This window comes from Camelus ferus, chromosome 11, assembly GCF_009834535.1.
Source record: "Camelus ferus isolate YT-003-E chromosome 11, BCGSAC_Cfer_1.0, whole genome shotgun sequence".
Classification (NCBI taxonomy): domain Eukaryota; kingdom Metazoa; phylum Chordata; class Mammalia; order Artiodactyla; family Camelidae; genus Camelus; species Camelus ferus.
This window is the reverse complement of record NC_045706.1, coordinates 14,282,990-14,301,671: the sequence shown is the minus strand read 5'-3', so window position 1 is coordinate 14,301,671 and position 18,682 is coordinate 14,282,990. Positions and strand designations below refer to the sequence as shown.

Genomic DNA, 18,682 nt, shown 5'->3' with positions numbered 1-18,682 from the left:
GAAAACATGGGAATTTTTCTGTTGCTCTTTAAAAACTTTTCTAAGCATGAATTAGCCTTTTTTCTACCCAAAGCAGTTTGCAGGGATTATGAAAGACATCGAATAACATTTACATTAACTGACCTTTCTGTCAACCCTCATGTAGGTAAATGAAACTTTTTTTCCCTAATGTTTTTAAGACTATACTATAAGGAAAATTTAATTTTGCCAAACACTAAATAATGATCCTGGTATCTGTATGTGTATGTATGTATATATATGTGTGTATGTATATCTGAATATATGAAGACTGAAAGCCGTGGGTGTGTGTGTGTGTGGGTGTGTGTGTGTGTGTGTGTGTGTGTGTGTTTATGTATATGTGTGTGCCTGTATAAATACATAAAGGCTAAATGGTAAGATAATTATTTAAGATATTGTCTTTTGTTGATAAAATAATTGGGCTGGAGCCAAAGAGAACAAAGTGAAGTAGAACTGGGTTTTTGTTTAAACATTTAAAAATTCTGAAAATCTGAAGCTTTTCAATTATCTTTTTCTTTTTTTTTATATTTAAAATAGAGGATAATTACAAAACCCTTGATTTACCCTCTTTTTTAAATTGATTGAGTTCTCGGACTATATATATATAAAATAGACAAAAGAAAATGATAATAAAAACAGTTAGCTGAACTCAGTAGAGTCTGTGACAGCTACTTTAGCAGCCCTGTTGCATGAAAAACAAATATAGCTAACAGTGTAACTTCCCAAAGTGGTGTGTACATACACTCTTTCTCTGTTCCATAGGTCTGCATTTTTCAATGTGCATTTGATCTTTCTTCTTTTGCCTCCACCTAATTTTGTGCAGAGAAAGTTTAACTTAATCTGTTTTGCATCAACACTGAACCCATCGGTATAATATTCAGTCTTTCACTGTATTGTTCCACTTTGTAAAAGATAACAGTTAAATTAAAATTTAAAGAAATTCAACATAAGTTTCTTTTGAGATGTAGAGAGATTTATGGCAATTTGAAGGTTTTCCTAAGTTGTAAATGAATTCTCCTTTTTGGTAGTGGCTATATCCCATTCCTTTGGTTTAGTGTCTTTTTAAAATTTTTATGCTACTATGTGTCTTAAAATTACTTTAATGTAATTATTTTCATGATTTTGTTTTCTAGGTTAACAGAACCTTCTGGATATTTAACAGATGGTCCAATTAACTATAAGTATAAAACTAAATGTACATGGCTAATTGAAGGCTAGTAAGTATACAATTTGTGTTAAATTATTTTATTCTGAAATGATAAAGAAGGTGATTATATCAATGTTACATTAAAGTATAACAACTTCATAGTTATATAGTTTATTCAGTTGCTTATTATTGGAAAACATTATTCATGATTTTAAAAATGGGCTTTACAACTTTTAGATTTTTTTTTTGTTCTTTTTTTAAACTGATTTGCATTTATTTTTTGCTGAATTTATTCCTGGCCCAGAAATTTTTGTTTCTTCAGTTTCTTCTGGGATATCTTTTCCTTCCGTACAACCTCCTTTTCTGGTTTAGGAACAGTCTGCTCTTTTTCATTGAGGATCATCTCAGTGCGGCAGGGAGAGCTCATGTAAGGGTCGATCGGACCATGAGCTCTGTAAGTCCTGCACTGCATCTTGGGAGCTTTGTTCACCTAGAAGTGCTCAGTGACCAGAGAGTCTGCATCTAAGCCCTTAAGTTCAGCATTACTCTCTGCATTTTTGAGCGTGTGCAGTAAAAATTCAACACTCTTTTTGGGCCATTGACCCTGTGTCCAGTCCCACTGTTTTGACTGGACACACCTACCAACTCTACCATTGTAAAGACAGAACGGCACACATTGCTTCTGTAAAGTGACATCCTTCAGATACTTGGTGGCTTTTCGGATATGCATGCCCTGAACGGCCTGGGCAGTTTAACGAGTGTTCTTAAAGTGAACACAAAGATTTGAACCTCTTGATTTGCATGATTTTGTGGGGTTTTCTGGGTCAAGTGAATAGTAAACCATTTTTAGAGGTCACCTCAGGCCGCTCACTGGAAAAGGAAGCTGGATATCATGTTTAATATAAATTATAATACCCTTTTACTTGTGATAATAGTTTAATTTTTACCTGTATTATATTTTTGAGTTATGTTACTGTGGCATTAAATCAAATACGCATTTTTGGCTTATTTTAAATAGCTTGTTATGGAATCTGAAGGTTCCTTAGAAAGTCTAAAAATATTCCATGCTGAATGATACCATTGGTTCATACTATATTCAGCATTTTAGTTATGAGTGTTTAAAAAAAGGACATTTTGTAGAAGAGAGAGTTCATTTTCCTTTTAGAGGCATTTTTCAGTAACTAGGGCTTGAGACTGAATTTATTTAAACATACTGTGAGTAGGATTGTAAATGAATTGATATGGATTATTTTTGAACTATTTTATGATTTTTTTAGAGAGTGTATTTGGAAAACTGGGTGGTGTTTTTTTCTTTGGCTACTTTAAAATTTTTTCAAAACTTCAGAGTTATTCATTCCCTGTGCACTTATGGTCTCATTTTATGTATTTGTTAACAAGTAGCAGTATATCATATTGAGACCTTTTAATTCAAATACTTTATTAGTACCTCTAGTTAAGGGTTCATAGAAATAAAAATAGTCTTAAATGTGGAATGTAAAGTTGAACTTTATTCAAATGCAATTTGCAGACAATGAAACGCACTTATCTTAAGTGTACAGCTCAGTGAAGTTTCAATAATATATATAATTTATGTAACCGCCATCTTAGTCAAGACAGACAACATTTCCTGTTGACTAAATGTTTTGAAAAAGATGATACTTACATATGGCCAGTTAATAGGCTTGGAAGTTGTATGTTGTTTTTACAAATTAGATATGATTGCTTATCAGTCTTTTGTACTGGTGACTTAAGGATTTATAGCAAAATTATCTGTAAATAGGTTTTTAATAAAATTTTCTAAGATTTCTTCAGACTGTGCTTTACATATTACATATTAATTTTAAAATATGTTAATTTTTTTTCAGTCCAAATGCAGTGTTAAGATTAAGATTCAATCATTTTGCTACAGAATGTAGCTGGGATCATATGTATGTTTATGATGGAGATTCAATATATGCACCTTTAATAGCTGTACTTAGGTGAGTAGTTATGTTTAATTGATGAACTTATAATCAGCTGTAGAAAAGTAACTATACTTTATTAATTTTAAAGATATACTCATCTGCACTTCAAAAATAAATTTAGCATAGATATTGATGGCTAAATTTCAAAGATAGTTTAAGATTGTTGTGTACTGTGGCTGACAACTTAGATGTATATGTATTAATATAAACATTTGTATAGTGAAGATATTGTTTCAGAAATGTAGATTTCTTGATAAATACCCCTAATTCTTACTGTACATAGTTTATTCTTTTAAAATTATTTGAATATGTTTTCAGAAATACCTATTTGAATAGATTAATAAAAGTTCTAGCTGACATAGAAATTAATAGACGTATTTTTATAGTTGTCTTTATTTTAGAGAAATTATAACATTTTAAATTATGTAAAAAAAGGTTAAGTTATACTCTGTGTAGTTAATAAAGAAGGCGTTTCTATCAGTTCTCACAGTTTGGGCATTTTGGTTGCTTCAAAATATTTTGTTGTTAGTAGTCAGACTTAATTTTAAAATCACAGCATTTTCAGTATCAGTTTAAAAATCTTTTTTATGTATGTATGTTCAACCTATTATGAAATGTTTTATGAATAGGAGAAGAATATATTAGAAAAATTTTTAAGCATATAGTTTAGATTTTGTGCCCAATTTAACTAACATGATTGTTGACCAGAGTTATTCATTACATTATTCCTTTTGTTGTTTATGTAGAATCTCTTTTGTGTTGTCATTGTTGAAAATTTAAATATATTTTAATATATAAATAAAATCTCATTGTTCCCTTCAATTTTAAAAATTTTCCTTTTTCTTTTTTCACTTTTTACTCTTATGTTGTAAATACTCTGTTTAACAGGAATGCAATTTATTTTTTTGCATAAACATGTAAGGACTTGTATTTCTGAATGAATTCAGAGTGTCTCCTTGGGAGATTAGACACTTATTCTGTGATATTGCTATTGCTCAAGATACCTTTAAAATTTACTTTTTGAGTTCTTTGGAAATTATATAAAGAGCATCCATGAGTAACCATCTAAGGATAATAGAAAATGGAGCAGAGCCTTGTAACTAATTACATTGTAAGATAATTCATTGCAACAAATAGATAAGATTGTAGGTTCATATATTTATTTTTAGCAACTTAGATATAACTTTGTTATTATTCCTCTATTTTTGTGATACTATTGACTGACCATCATTTAGATGTGTGCCTTTTTCATTTATTTTTCTAGTAGTTGTGATGATTTTGCATTAATTAACAGTGATTCATTAACACCCTTACCAACCCTTTCTTGATACTAAAGGAAACTTTTGTAAAATAATTAGCAGGCTGGGGGTTACTATGTGACTATGAAGGTGGAACCAGTGACTTTTCATTAGCAAGCTCCTGTTAGCTATCCTGAGGGAGGTGGAAAACTCATGTTTATTGAATATCCACTTGATTCCAAGCACTTTATGAGGCACTTTAAATGTCATCCAGTCCCCGTAAGGATGTTATGGAAGAAGTGCTGTTATCCCCCACATACTGTTGAGAAAATTGAGACTCAGAGTTTTACTACTGCTACTACTGCCGCTGCCGCTGCCACCTTCTTCTAATAGATGGTAGAGCCAAGACTAGGACTTGACAATCTGATTTAAAAGCCTGTATACAGTGTTTCTTTACTAAGAGTTCTGAATCTAAATGTTTGAATTTGATAACCTGTTCAACTCTAGAGACTGTCATAAGCCTGGAAGATGCCGTAAGGAGTAAGATACAGACCATTTTAGACACCAACTACTTGAAGTTGGGCCAAACTTCATAGGTTGAGTGCACAGTCCTCCACAAAACTGCCCTCACTTCAGACACCAGCTGCAAGCTCAGGGGTCCCAGGCTACTTGCACTTCAGACTAGCTGACTACAAATTCACAGCTGCCTCTGACCCCCTTAGATTCAGTAATTTCCTAGAGTAACGCACAGAACTCAGAAAAGCACTGTATTTCTGATTATAGTTTTATTATAAAGGATAAAAATAGGACCAGTCAAATGAAGAGACACACAGGGTGAGGTCTGGGAAGATCGCGAACAAAGCTTCTCTGTCCTCAGGACATGCTATCCTCCCAACATATCAGTGTGTATTGCCACCCAAGATGCTCACCCAAGTTACAGGTGTCCAGAGGATTTTTTTCTCTCCTTGGTTTTGTTATGTAGGCATGATTGATCCAATCCTTGGCCACGTGGTTGAACTCAATCTTTAGTCCCCCCTCCTCTCTGGAAGTCAGATTGATTTCTTGTGGCTTTAGCACCAGCCCTTTAATCACATGGTTGGTCTTTCTGGGGTGGTCAGCTCCTATCCCGAGTCACCTCATTAGCATATAATATGAGCCCACCATGAATAACAAAGACATTCCTATCACTTGAATTTCAAGGATTTGGAGGCTACATCACCACACAGAAGTTAGGCCCTGGTGGCAGTATGTGAACAGGCATTTTACATAGTACAGCAAGTGTATAATCAGCTTATGAAGAGTGCTGTACGACTCCAGATGTAACTAATTCTTCATGGTGAATTTCTATCTATTATTGTATTTTTTTTTTTTAATTTGGGGGGAGGAGGTAATTAAGTTTATTTTTTTAGAGGAGCTGCTGAGGATTGAACCCAGGGCCTTGTGCATGCTAAGCATGCGCTCCACCACTTGAGCTATATACCCTCCCCCCACCCTTCATAGTGAATTTCATCATGAGTAGAAGAGTGGTAGACAAAGTATGAGAGTCAGATAGAACATTCTAGGTAGAGAAAAACATATGTACAAAGACATAAACGGAAAGAACACTGTATTTTGGGACAGTAGTAAGTAGCTATGAGTAACTTGGTCATAGGAAATGTGAAGGGACAGGTAGGCGCTAGATCACGCAGTAAATGGTAGTCAGTAATGTCTGCAGAATGCTGCTTATGTGCCAGGCAGTGTGCAAGAGTTCTTTATGTGTATCAACTCATTTAATCCTCACAGTAACCCTTTAGGTAGATATTATTTTTGCCATTTTATAAATGGAGAATCGAGGCATAAAGAGATTCTGTGAGTGGCCCAAATTTGCTTAGTTAGTAAATGATAGAGTCAGAATACAAGCCTAGGTTTTACAATGCCTTAATCACTGTAGTAATGCTTTTTTTTTTTTTTAACTTTTTTTTTTATTGAGCTATAGTCATTTACTGTAGTAATGCTTTCTTGTATACCACACTAAAGAAATTAGACTTTATTCTGTAGGCAAGACTTTTTATTATTATTTATTTTTTTGTCAAATACAGTTGCTTTACAATATTGTATTAGTTGCCGGTGTACAGCATAGTGATTCAATTATACATATATATATATATATATATTCTTTTTCATTGTAAGTTATTACAAGATACTGGATGTATTTCCCTGTGCTAAACAGTAGGACCTTGTTGTCTATTTTATATATAGCAGTTTGTATCTGCTAACCCCAAACTCCTAATTTATCCCTTCCCCCTCTTTACCCCTTTGGAAACCATAAGTTTGTTTTCTATATCTGTGAGTCTGTTTCTGTTTTGTAAATAAGTTCATTTGTATCATTTTTTAGATTCCACATATAAGTGATGTCATACAATATTTGTCTTCTTTATCTCATCATCAGTTGATGGAAATTTAGTCTGCTTCCAAATCCTGGCTATTACAAATGGTGCTGCTGTGAACATTGGCGTGTGTGTATCTTTTTGAATTAGTTTTCATCTTTTCCAGACATATGCCCAGGAGTGGGATTGCTGGATCACATGGTAACTCTATTTTAGTTTTGTAAGGAATCTCCGTACTGTTTTTCATAATGGCTGCACCAAATTACATTCCCTCCAACAGTGTAGGAGGGTTTCCTTTGCTCCACACCATCTCCAGTGTTTACTGTTTGTGGAGTTTTTATCGATGGCCATTCTGACCAGTGTGAGGTGATTCCTCATTGTAAATCTGATTTGCATTTCTCTATAATTAGTGATGTTGAGCATCTTTTCATGTGCCTGTTGGCCATCTGTGTCTTCTTTAGAGAAATGTCTATTTAGGTCTTCTGCCCATTTTTGACTGGGTTGTCTTTTTGCTACTGAGTTGTAGGAGTTGTTTTTATATTCTGGAATTGAATCCCTTGTCATTCACATTCTTTGCAAATATTTTCTCCCATCCTGTAGGTTGTCTTTTCATTTAGTTTATGGTTTCCCTTGCTGTGTAAAAGCGTATAAGTTTGATTAGGCCCCATTTGTTTAATTTTGCTTTTATTTCTATATCTGTGGGTGACTGAACTAGGAAAACATTGCTACGATTATGTCAGAGACTGTTTTGCCCATGTTCTCTTCTAGGGGTTTAATGATGTCTTATCATATGTTTAAGGGCAAGACTTTTTAGAATATGGAGAATAGATTGGAATGGAGAGGTGTTATTTTCTTATTGTGTGCTGGACATCATGTTGTAAAACCATATACAGCAATAATTTGAGGCCTAGAAAGATAGTATATTCTCAAAGGGTACCTGAGGATACTGGAAGTCCACAGTCGACTGAATTCTAATCCAGGTATTGAGGTAATTCACATCCAGACTTCAGTGCAGTCCCCTGAAGGGCCTGCCTTCCACTTGTTCGTTTTTAAGCCTGGTCCCTGGGGTCTCAGGTCAAGAGGAGGGCCTTGTGTTCCACTTTTTCTTTGCCTGGCTCTGTAAAACAACCCAGTTTCTTAGCCTTTCAAACCTCATCTCCAACTTTGAAATCAGCAAATGCCCAATTGGGAGAAATGGCCCCAATTCCTGGGCTCACATTTTTCTTTGTTCTAATATCTTCAAGCCGATTTCTTCCTTTGTACGTAGTTTGCCATTTTTCTAGTTGACTTCGGTGGGGAGGTTGGTCGGTCCAGATTGTTTGGTGTGTCATGCAGGAAGTGGGAGTCCTCTTTGACTTACTGGTTTTAGAACACTTGTAAACAAACAGCCAAGCGAACAAATCTGCTCTTTTCATCTGTTTCAGAGGAATTGGCCATATCTGTTATAAAGATCTGGGAATAGTATTTTTAGCAATGTCCTCATTTGATATAATCTCACTGCGATGAAAAATATGTACATGTAACTATGACTGGTATCGTAGAATTTGAATTGTTGACAGTCTCCTTTTAAAATCTTTTGTTCCTTTGCAGACAGGAGCTAGTAGATACAATAATTATGAAAGCATCAAGAGTTGATTACTTTTTAATTTGTTTGCTTTTCAAAATGTGTTTACAGAATAAATTATTTGACTATAATATTTCATTTGATTCTGTCAAATATGATTTGAATGAGGAATTCAGTTCCAGGTGGTGCTTAAACATAAGTTTAACATTATTTAAAGGAATCGACTATTTTGAGTAATGTACTTTGTTTTTAGCAGCTTCTTTTCTTTCTCATATTATACGTTTTCATAGATTTAGAGAGGGTAGTATGGTATAAGTAAATGAAGATACGTAATTTTCCCCCATGAACAAGTAGACTTAAAAAGGAAGAAGTTCTAGTTATGAATTTAGAACTCCTGCTTTTACACATTTATATTTCTCACTGACAAACATAATTTTGTTTTGTGTATATATGGGCTTGTGTGAGTAATATTGTCTCTTGGAATAATTATATATTAAAATAATTTGCATAAATATACAAAATTTTAAAGAAATATAAAAAGCGTGTGCTTTTAGATGACCTAAAACACGTAATTAGCGTACTGGAAGTGTACAACTTTAACTAGAATGTCATTGTAGTCTCTTAACTGATGTGGCGTGCTTCATCAGAATCTGCAACCCGTGGGAAAAAGTAAGGGCACTTGTTAGAGCACCAAGGTGGCCTTGCTTTATTTTATTTATTTAAGTATAGTTGATTTACAATATTATATTAGTTTCAGGTGTACAGCGTAGTGATTTGATATTTTTATAGATTATGCTCCATTTGAAGTGATTATAAAATATTGGCTATATTCCCTGTGCTGTGTGTTACATCCTTGCATCTTATTTATGTATACCTAGTACTTGTACCTCTGAATCCCCTTCCCCTATCTTCCCCCCACCCCCATGCTGATACTCACCAGTTTGTTCCCTGTATCTGTGAGTCTGTTTCTGTTTTGTTATATTCATTTGTTTTTTAGATTCTACATATAAGTGAAAACATGCAATATTTGTCTTTCTCTGCCTGACTTCACTAAACATAATACCCTCCATGTTGTTGCAAATGGCAAAATTTCACTCTTTTTATGGCTGAGTAATATTCCTGTGTGTGTGTGTGTGTGTGTGTGTGTGTGTACACACCACCTCTTCTTTACCCATTAACCTCTGATGGATAGGTTGCTTCCATATCTTGGTTATTGTGAATACTGTTACTGTGAACATTGGGGTGCATATCTCTTTTTGAATTAGTGGTTTTATTTTCTTTGGATAATATATCCAGGAGTAGAATTACTGGGTCATATGGTAGTTCTATTTTTAATTTTTTGAGGAACCTCTATACTGTTTTCCATAGTGGCTGCACCAATTTACATTCCCACCAGTAGTGCATGAGGATTCTCTTTTCTCCACATCCTCACCAAGATTTATTATTAGCTATCTTTTGACAGTAGCCATTCTGACAGGTGTGAAGTGATATCTCAGTGTAGTTTTGATTTATATTTCTCTGGTAATTAGTAATATTGAGCATCTTTTCATGTGCTTGTTGGCCATCTGTATTTCTTCTTTGGAAGAATGTTCATTTATGTCTTCTGTTCATTTAGAAATCAGGTTGTCTGTTTTTTTTTGATGTTTCATGAGCTCTCTATGTATTTTGGAGATTAACCCCATATCAGACATGTCATTTGCAAATACCTTCTCCCACTCAGTAGGTTGTCTTTTCATTTTGTTGATGGTGCCCTTTGCTGTGCAAAAGCTTTTAAGGTTGATTAGGTACCATTTGTTTATTTTTTCTTTTGTTTGCTTTGCCTGATGAGACAGATCAAAAAAATATTGTGAAGACTTATGTCAAAGAGTGTTCTGCCTGTGTTTTCTTCTAGAAGTTTTATGATTTCTGCTCTTACATTTAGGTCTTTAATCCATTTTGAGTTTATTTTTGTATATAGTGTCAGGACATGTTCTAATTTCATTGCTTCCCATGTGGCTGTCCAATTTTCCTAGCACCACATGTTGAAGAGACTGTCTTTTCTCCATTGTATATTCTTGCCTCTTTCGTCATAGAGTGATTGACTATAAGTGTGTGGGTTTATTTCTTGGCTCTCTATTCTGTTCCTTTGATCTGTGTATGTTTTTGTGCTAGTATCATACTGTTTTGATTACTGTAGCTTTGTAATATAATCTGAAGTCAGGGAGTATAATACCTCTAGCTTTGTTCTTTTTTTCAGGATTGTTTTGGCTATTCAAGTTCTTTTGTGGTTCCATACAAAGTTTAGGATTGTCTGTTCTGGTTTTTGCAGAAAATGTCATGGGTACTTTGATAGGGATTTCATTGAATCTGTAGATTGCTTTGGGTAGTATGGACATTTTAGCAATACTGATTCTTCCCCAGGGTGGCTTTAAATGAAAGTTTTATGTATGAGTTAAGTAAAAGTTCACCCTAGAGTATTATGATCGGATGGATAGCAGGACAAAATGGAGAAATGGGACACTGCAGTCCAAACAGTGAGAAGAGAAAAAGGAGTATGGCGGCACGAGAGTAGATGTTAGTCTGTTGGCAGCAGTAGTAGAGCTAATTGGTGAGAAATGACTAGGAACTCATTTTAGATTTATTCTTCTGGTTGTCCATTCTAATATAGATGCTTAGTGATTCTGACAAGGATATTTTTGAGTAAATTGTGTGTGATTAACAGTCACATGTACATTAATAATACCCAATGTTCAATTTTGCTCTCTTATAGTGGTTTGATAGTCCCTGAAATAAGGGGAAATGAAACTGTGCCTGAAGTTGTTACAACATCTGGCTATGCGCTGTTACATTTTTTTAGTGATGCTGCATATAATCTAACTGGCTTCAACATTTTTTATTCGTAAGTATTTTACAGAAAAATTTATATTGTAATGATTCTTATAACTTGGCATAGAGGAGATTATTGTTTGTTTTTATAAATGTCTTACATACCAGGAGCAGACTAGTGTGTGAAACCAAAATATCCAGCATCTCTTCCTAAGTGACATAAATTTTAATAACATACCCCAATATACTGTCTAAGCTTGTATTAGGACAATTTCTAAGTCTCAGGACATTATGGTAACAAGTTTAGTTGAAAATTAACTACAGAATTAAAAATGTTGGCAAATGATTAAACAAATACAAATTTAGTGTTACTTTGCTGGTAATAGCAGGTGTGTGGGATTGCAGGGAACCCTCAAGTGCCTGTCTGTGCTCCAAGATATTTTATGCCAGATTTGAAGAGTGAACAGGAGCTGAGTTTTCACAGTTCTTCTGTATTCCAGACACTGTACTGGATGCTTTATGTACTTACATTCCTTAACTCTCTTCAGAACAGTTCTGTCAAATGGGTATTTTCCCTATTTTATGCATGAGGAAATTGAGGCTTAGGAGATAAGGTAAGTGACTATATACCGCTGTCCCCTCTAAAATTAGGAAAATAATGTTTATTGAGAATCTATATGTCTAACACGCTGTATGAATTTTTATATCTGGAAGTCCAGGGGTGAGAGGAATTAGCCAGAGATGCTTTCGTAGGAATGGCCACAGAGGAACCCAGTACATTTTTTTTTCTTTTCTTCAGGAATGTAGAAAATGATAACCAGAGAATTTTTCGTGAGGAATAAAATAATCTAAATATCCTTGAGTCAACAGTTTATTATAGGATTTATTTATCTCAAGTATATACACAAGGGAGAATAAATATATAGTAGAATATAGTTGGTTAAAGGGCCTTAAAATAGAATTTGATAAATGTCCTTTAATTTCCCCGACAGCGTGTAGGTGAGAGGGGGCTAAGTATTACGTGACCGAGGTTTATCTTGGCTTATGTTGTTTCAGGTATTCATGAACTTAACTATTTGTCTGCAAAATATATACGCAAAGCACTTAAATACTTAAGTCTTTACAAAACATCCTGCTTGGAACTGTATAGATGAATGTGTAGTCCTTGGACATCTGGAGACTTGGTGGCAAAGTAAACTGAGGCCGATGGCAAATATGTATAACTGAATCGCTTTAGGGGTAAAAAGATACAGAGTAAAGGACTGAAGTCACATTGTGAAACTGTGTTAAATGAGGCACATAGAAACAACATAAAATTATAAAGTTTACAGGAATATCAACCCAAACTCTTTTTTCAGTTATCTTGAATTTGAATATATATGAATTATGTTTTACAGAATCAATTCCTGTCCTAACAATTGCTCTGGTCATGGGAAGTGCACGACCAGCGTCTCTGTTCCAAGTCAGGTATATTGTGAGTGTGACAAATACTGGAAGGGTGAAGCTTGCGACATCCCTTACTGTAAAGCCAACTGCGGCAGCCCCGATCACGGTTACTGTGACCTAACAGGAGAAAAGCTGTGTGTCTGCAATGATAGCTGGCAAGGTAAGGATGTGTGGCTTTTGAAACATTCATTCGTATATCTAGTAGTTGAATACAAATTCTACTCTCATTTGTTTTGCTGTAGTTTGCACACCCAGATCTCATGTTTTGTTTTTAGAATGTTCAGTGACAGTCAGCCTCTTAATAGTTTGCTTCTTCACAAATAGGGTCAGTAAAGATTTTGTCTACATGCTGTTTTGAGAATCAAGTGAAGTTATATGTGAACCTTTATTTCAAATTCTAGGTGTGTAATCATTATGATCTTCTGTAATTTTTTGTTGAATTCCCAAAGATTTGGTGACTTGACTGAAATTAACATGTGATACATTCAAATTTGATTTATAGTGGGTGACGTAAATAGTTTATTACAAAAATAGATGCTCATCTTGAAAGGTACTGCAGGACTGTATTAAACTTATATCTTAGGAAAGACTGACCTCTTGTGGCTATTTTTAAAAGAACATAGACTATTTAAAAAAGTAGAAGTTTTTCTTACTGCAAAAGTAACATTCCTGGGGAAGAATTTCTAAACAACTTTTATAAATACCTATTATTAAAGATTGATTTTAGACTACATTGAAGAGTTTTAGTTTACTTAAATATTTGGGTATAAAATCATAAATTTTGTGATTGTGGAATTAAATGAAAAGATAGGTCGTAGTTACCCAAGTACTTACCTATCCAGAGCTTACTTTGTATGAATTATATTTACATATTGAGAACTTACTTTGTGCCAACATATTAATCCTGCTGATAGGAGGAACTCTGACCCAAGAAACACATAATCTGAAGTTCATGATCCTATGTTATTATAAATTCATGATCCTGTGTAGCTCTTGTAGCAATGGTTCCTATCAGATCTGAATAAAAACCAAACAGAATATGTTCCTCATATTTAATATTCTTGAGATGAATTAAAAAAGAATTACTGTGTGCTGAGTACTGATTTTAGAGGGATTATTTTAGACTTTGTATAAATTATGCCCATCTTAAACTCATGTATCTCATTAAAATTTTAGCTACTTTAACCATATGAAATACCAGTCATTTCTTACTAAACTGAATTTGATTGCCTGTTACGATGGTGACAGATACAGACTTCTCAATGATCTTGAATGATACGGGCATGTATTTTGTCGAGTGGCTATTTTAATTTGTGACCTTTCTTTCCTTAAAAACTGCCTCAAGATATCATTTTTCTTGTTTCTGTTTCAGTCTTGAAACTAAAATAATGTCCTTTTCTATGAAGAGAGTAGTACATCAAGAATATGTTAGTTAAGGCCTGAGAAACAGAAGTACAGCTTATATGCTTGGTGCTTTTCAAACTGGTCTTCAACTGCTGTTAGTCTCCATTTCATTTCAACAGTCTTGAGAGCAAAAGAGGAATACATTTGTATAATATTCTCTGTGAGCTTCTCTCTTCTTTTTTCTTCTTTACTTCCTTTTATTAGTCCTACTTTCAAATGCTTTTATGTTCTGGGAGTTTTGTATTATCGATCTGGTTGAAAGTATTATCTTCTGTTTTTCTGGCTTTTGCTTTTTGGCCTTTCACATTTTTTTAGTCTTGATTTAAGTGGGGCCTCAGGTTACAAAATTCCTGGCTCTCATATATCTGTAAGCAAATGGAGATGGGGAAGCAAAATACTGAGTATGGTCACCCTTAAAGCAAAGTGAAAATATGAGTAGCTTATATAAACATGTATTCACAGATACAGATACACAGATAGACATATGTTTTTCAAAAATGAGAATAATGTGAAATGCTTAATAAAATTATAAAATACTATGGAGAAATCAGAAATGTTTTGGTACCATTATTAATTCTTAGTAATTAAGTAATTTGATCTCTGAAATGATATGAATGTTTTGTGAGTATTTGGAGAAATAGAGATTGTGCTTCTTTCCAGACAGGTGAGGTTTCTTTGAGCCTCCAGCCTGATCCTGATTCTATATTTAAGGAAGCATAACTTAAAGTAGGTGGGCTTGTGACCATATCATCAGGGGGAAAATGATGTTCTTATTTTAGATACAGAGAATGGGAGGAATCACTGAGGGGAAATGGAGAGAGATTTGTTTCTAGGACATCTGGGGAATGATCTAAGGACTAGAGATATTTGAACATGAGAGCTGAGGAGGTAATCTTTTTTAATGAGATTCAGTGTCTTTTTTGGATTCTTTGCTACCTTAATTATATTTTATCCCTCTATGTTGGTTAACTTGATTCTATTTGGTTCTATGCCAGAAAAAAAAAAGAAAGTATTGCTTATAAGAAACCGAGGTTTTCTTACGAGAACACAGAGGAGAAGCCTAGCTTTTTGTTAAGTCTTGAGTCCCCTTCCTCACATTTCTCTAGTGCTTGTCCCACCTGGGCTTCTTGTTACTTTGTTTTGGTTTTTCTGTGTAGTATTTCCTAAAATTTCTGCTTAGCCAGCACTATTCTCCCCCTCAACCCCCTTTAACTTTCTCATTGAAGTCTTTCTTCCTTAACCATCTGCTGTCTTCTTTTAGCTGTTTGAGGCACTTCCCCAAATGCATAGGATTGTATTTTAAGACTAGATGGCACCATTTCTTAACCATTTAAAAACTGTCCCTGGAACTTTCCTGTTCCAGAATGTCCTGCTCAGTCCTGTGGGTCAGTCCTTTAAAACGTCTTCAGGATATACTTTAGGGATAGTCAGCATTCCTTTTCAGTCCACTTAAGACACCGTTCTCATGTAAGGATTTGGAGTTGGTTTTTTTCTGCCTTTACATTATTGATTAATAGTCAATATCTGAATATGCTAATCAGGTAATGTGATAGTTTTTTAATAGTATCTCTGATTCTTTATTTAAAGTTACCCTTTGTTTGGATTTATTTCAGTCCCTTGCGTGTTCTTTGTCCCTAAATATCTCAAGGCCTTTCTTACGTCTCCACTTCCTCCTAGAACACCCCCCTCCATCGACATTCTCAGACCAGGTCAGATCCCTCCGTTGTGCGCTTTCATAGGACCCTACCTTTTAAATTTACAGCACTTGCCACATTTATGTTTGTGTGATTCTTTGATTATGTTTCCTACTGGAATGTAAACTCCATGAAAGTTAGGAACGATTATGTTTTGATCACCTTTATGTTCCCAGCACCTTCTGTAGTGCCTGCTATGTGGGAGGCACTCAGATTTTTTTTCTTCTTTCGTTGAATGAATGAATTACAAATGTATTAGTTTGCTGATTTAGTGACACGTGAGCATTCAAGTGTAGATGTTTTAGTTAGAAGACTAGTACTCCAATAAATTATGTAATTTCGTCGATATATAAAACGTAATTTTAAATATTGAGGGAACCATTTGAATTTTAGCATCTGGTTCTGAGATCCTTGGTCCTATATTTGTTTCATCCTTTGCTTTTAGATTTTAGCATTTGCCATTGGGTGGCAGTATTGACTACCAGAGCACACACAAACTCCATGGCATTATTCGGGTTGTAAAAACTTGATACTCTTGTTCTTTTTAGACAAATATAAAATCTTTTAACTCAAAGCTATAAATATTTTATCATAAATTATTTTTTTCCTGGGTTAGTCATGTAACAAATTAGGACACAGTTACTTCAGAATAGTGTATATAAATATTTGTGAGCCTAAAGTTTGCTTTGAAGAAATTTACAGGATCATTTACATTTCCCTTTAGAAATTGAATAATAATGAACTTGATCTCTCCACTTTATTTAAATTTGTGGAGAGACAAGCAACAGATACCATACTAGATTAAATTCTTCCGTTTTTATTCATTCTCCCCACCTAGCAAAAGCAGCAGATCCAACTTTTTGTAAGAGCCAGTAAGTTTTTGTTCCTAAGCTACTTGAAGAGTTGACTGTTTAAAAATAAAAAGAACGTTAAGTATGTATATATAACAAGCTTTATTTACTAATTAATTCATTTATTTTTGTTAATTTTATGTAACATTTTTTGAGCTTCTTCTAAGTGCTAGGTGCTATTCTAGGTCCTTTGGTTACATCATGAAACAAAGAAGGCACAGATCCTTGTGGACCTAACATTCAAGCCAAGAGAGATAGACTAGACCATAGATAACCAACATAACATATGTATTATAAGTATGGTATATTAGAAAGGGTTAGGTGCGATGGAAAAATAAAGTAGAACTGAGAAAGAGGGATAGATCTGGACATGAGAGTTCCAATTTAAAACAGAATGGTCAAGTTAGGCCTTATTAAGAAGGTGACGTTTGAGCAAAGACTTGAAGCAAGTGAGAGAGTTAGCTGTATAGATATTTAGGAGAAGAACGTTCCAGCAGAGGGAACAGCAAAGTCTCTCTGGCAGGAACATGCCTGATGTGTGTAAAGACCGGCAAAAGGCCAGTGTGCCTAAAATTGGGTCACTGTGGGGGAGATCATCAGATACGGGCTCAGAGAAGTTACAGAGCAAGGGTGATGACTAGGAGTGTGGAGTTAAGGGGTTGCTGGCCTAATGGCGGCATGTGAAGAATGGAGCTAGAGGAGCTACGCCTTGGCATTGTGGGGCATTTAAGGATTTTGACTTTTACCTGGAGTGATGTGGGGAGCCAGTGTAGAACTTTGAGCAGATTGATAAGAGTGTGACTTAGTTTTACAGGGTTCCTGTTGACTTCTGTATTGAGGACAGACTGTGGAAGTAGAGTTCTAGTTAAGAGGCTACCGCTATAATTATAGTCCTGATGAGAGGTGACGGTAGTGTGGGCAGGCAGCGAAGCAGGTAAGAATTGCTTAATACTGAATGTAATTTTAGAGCAGAGTTAATAAGGTTTGTTGATGCATTGGATATAGGGGATGAGAAAAAGAAAAGAGTCAAAGATGGCTTTAAGATTTTTTATATGAGGAAGATTACATTTTTTAAGGATAATTTTATTTATTTGTTTATTTTTGTTTTTTGGTTATTTATTTATTTATTTATTTTTGTGGGGAGGTAATTAGGTTTACTTATTTATTTATTTTTAGAGGAGGTACTGGGGATTGAACCCAGGACCTTGTGTGTGCTAAGCAGGCGCTCTACCACTTGACCTATAATCTCTTCGCCTTATATGAGGAAGATTTTAGGAGGAAGATCTGTTGGAATTTGGTATGTTAAGTTTGAAATGTCTTATAGACATGTTGAAAAGCTAATTGGAGTTTAGTGGACAGAGGTTTGTACTGTAGCTGTCAATTTGGGGGTGATTGGCTTACAAATATTAAATTGAAAATGATGATACTTAAAGCCATGAGATCAGATGAGATCACGAGGGAAGTGAGTGTAGAGAGAGAATAGAACAAAGGACTGAGCTGTGGGTTACAACAAAATTCAGAGAATATTCTGTGCTACACATAGGTTCCTTCCTTACAGAAGCTTTCCTCATGTTGAAATACTTATACCACTTATTTTGTTGCCCCTGACTTAGACAAATAGGATAAACCAATCCTGCTCTTAATCCTAGCTAACTCTGTATTTTTTATTTTCAACTAATCAGAACTGAAGTCTTTAAAGCTTTGTTTCAAGCCTTTCACAACTCAAAAGTAATAATTGGAAAGCACTGATCTTTGCTATCAGAAGGGCAGTTCCTTTCCGTATTGTAGTAGTATCATTGACCTGCATTGTGAGAACCACGTATTCCTGGAACAGATCTAGTTTAGTGACTACTACTCACTTAGTTCATTGTTCTATAAAATTAAAATATTGTCAGAACAGCTGTGGACATTTAAAGTACACTAAAATTGATACCTCTCCTTTGGAGATTAGTTTTATGGGCCTAGAAAATGTTCGGAGTACTTTGGATACTGAAACAAGATCAGATTTTTCTAACGAGGTTAGAAGAAAGGACTCTTGCAATGACAGTACGCATACTAAATCATAAACTATTTCTGGAATGACTTCAGTTACATATACCCCTCAAAATCTCCCTTCTCAGCATATTTTTCCTTTCCTATTAGCAAGTCAGTTTCTTTTTTGGGAGATTGCCTTTCACTCATTGAG

General features: G+C 34.6%; 1 protein-coding gene and 1 pseudogene across 4 annotated transcripts in view; one reads left to right on the top strand and one right to left on the bottom strand.

The window, feature by feature from the left end:
- The window catches only part of ATRNL1 (attractin like 1), a 593,456-nt gene that overhangs the window by 22,298 nt on the left and 552,476 nt on the right, over window positions 1-18,682 (top strand). For all 4 annotated transcript variants that reach the window (XM_032490833.1, XM_032490832.1, XM_032490834.1 and 1 more), the window contains exons 2-5: window positions 1,152-1,235; window positions 3,031-3,144; window positions 11,047-11,175; window positions 12,500-12,708. In XM_032490833.1, the coding sequence (XP_032346724.1) occupies window positions 1,152-1,235; window positions 3,031-3,144; window positions 11,047-11,175; window positions 12,500-12,708 (536 nt within the window). The remainder of the gene's footprint in view (window positions 1-1,151; window positions 1,236-3,030; window positions 3,145-11,046; window positions 11,176-12,499; window positions 12,709-18,682) is intronic.
- Window positions 1,439-1,906, bottom strand: LOC102506228 (annotated as a pseudogene).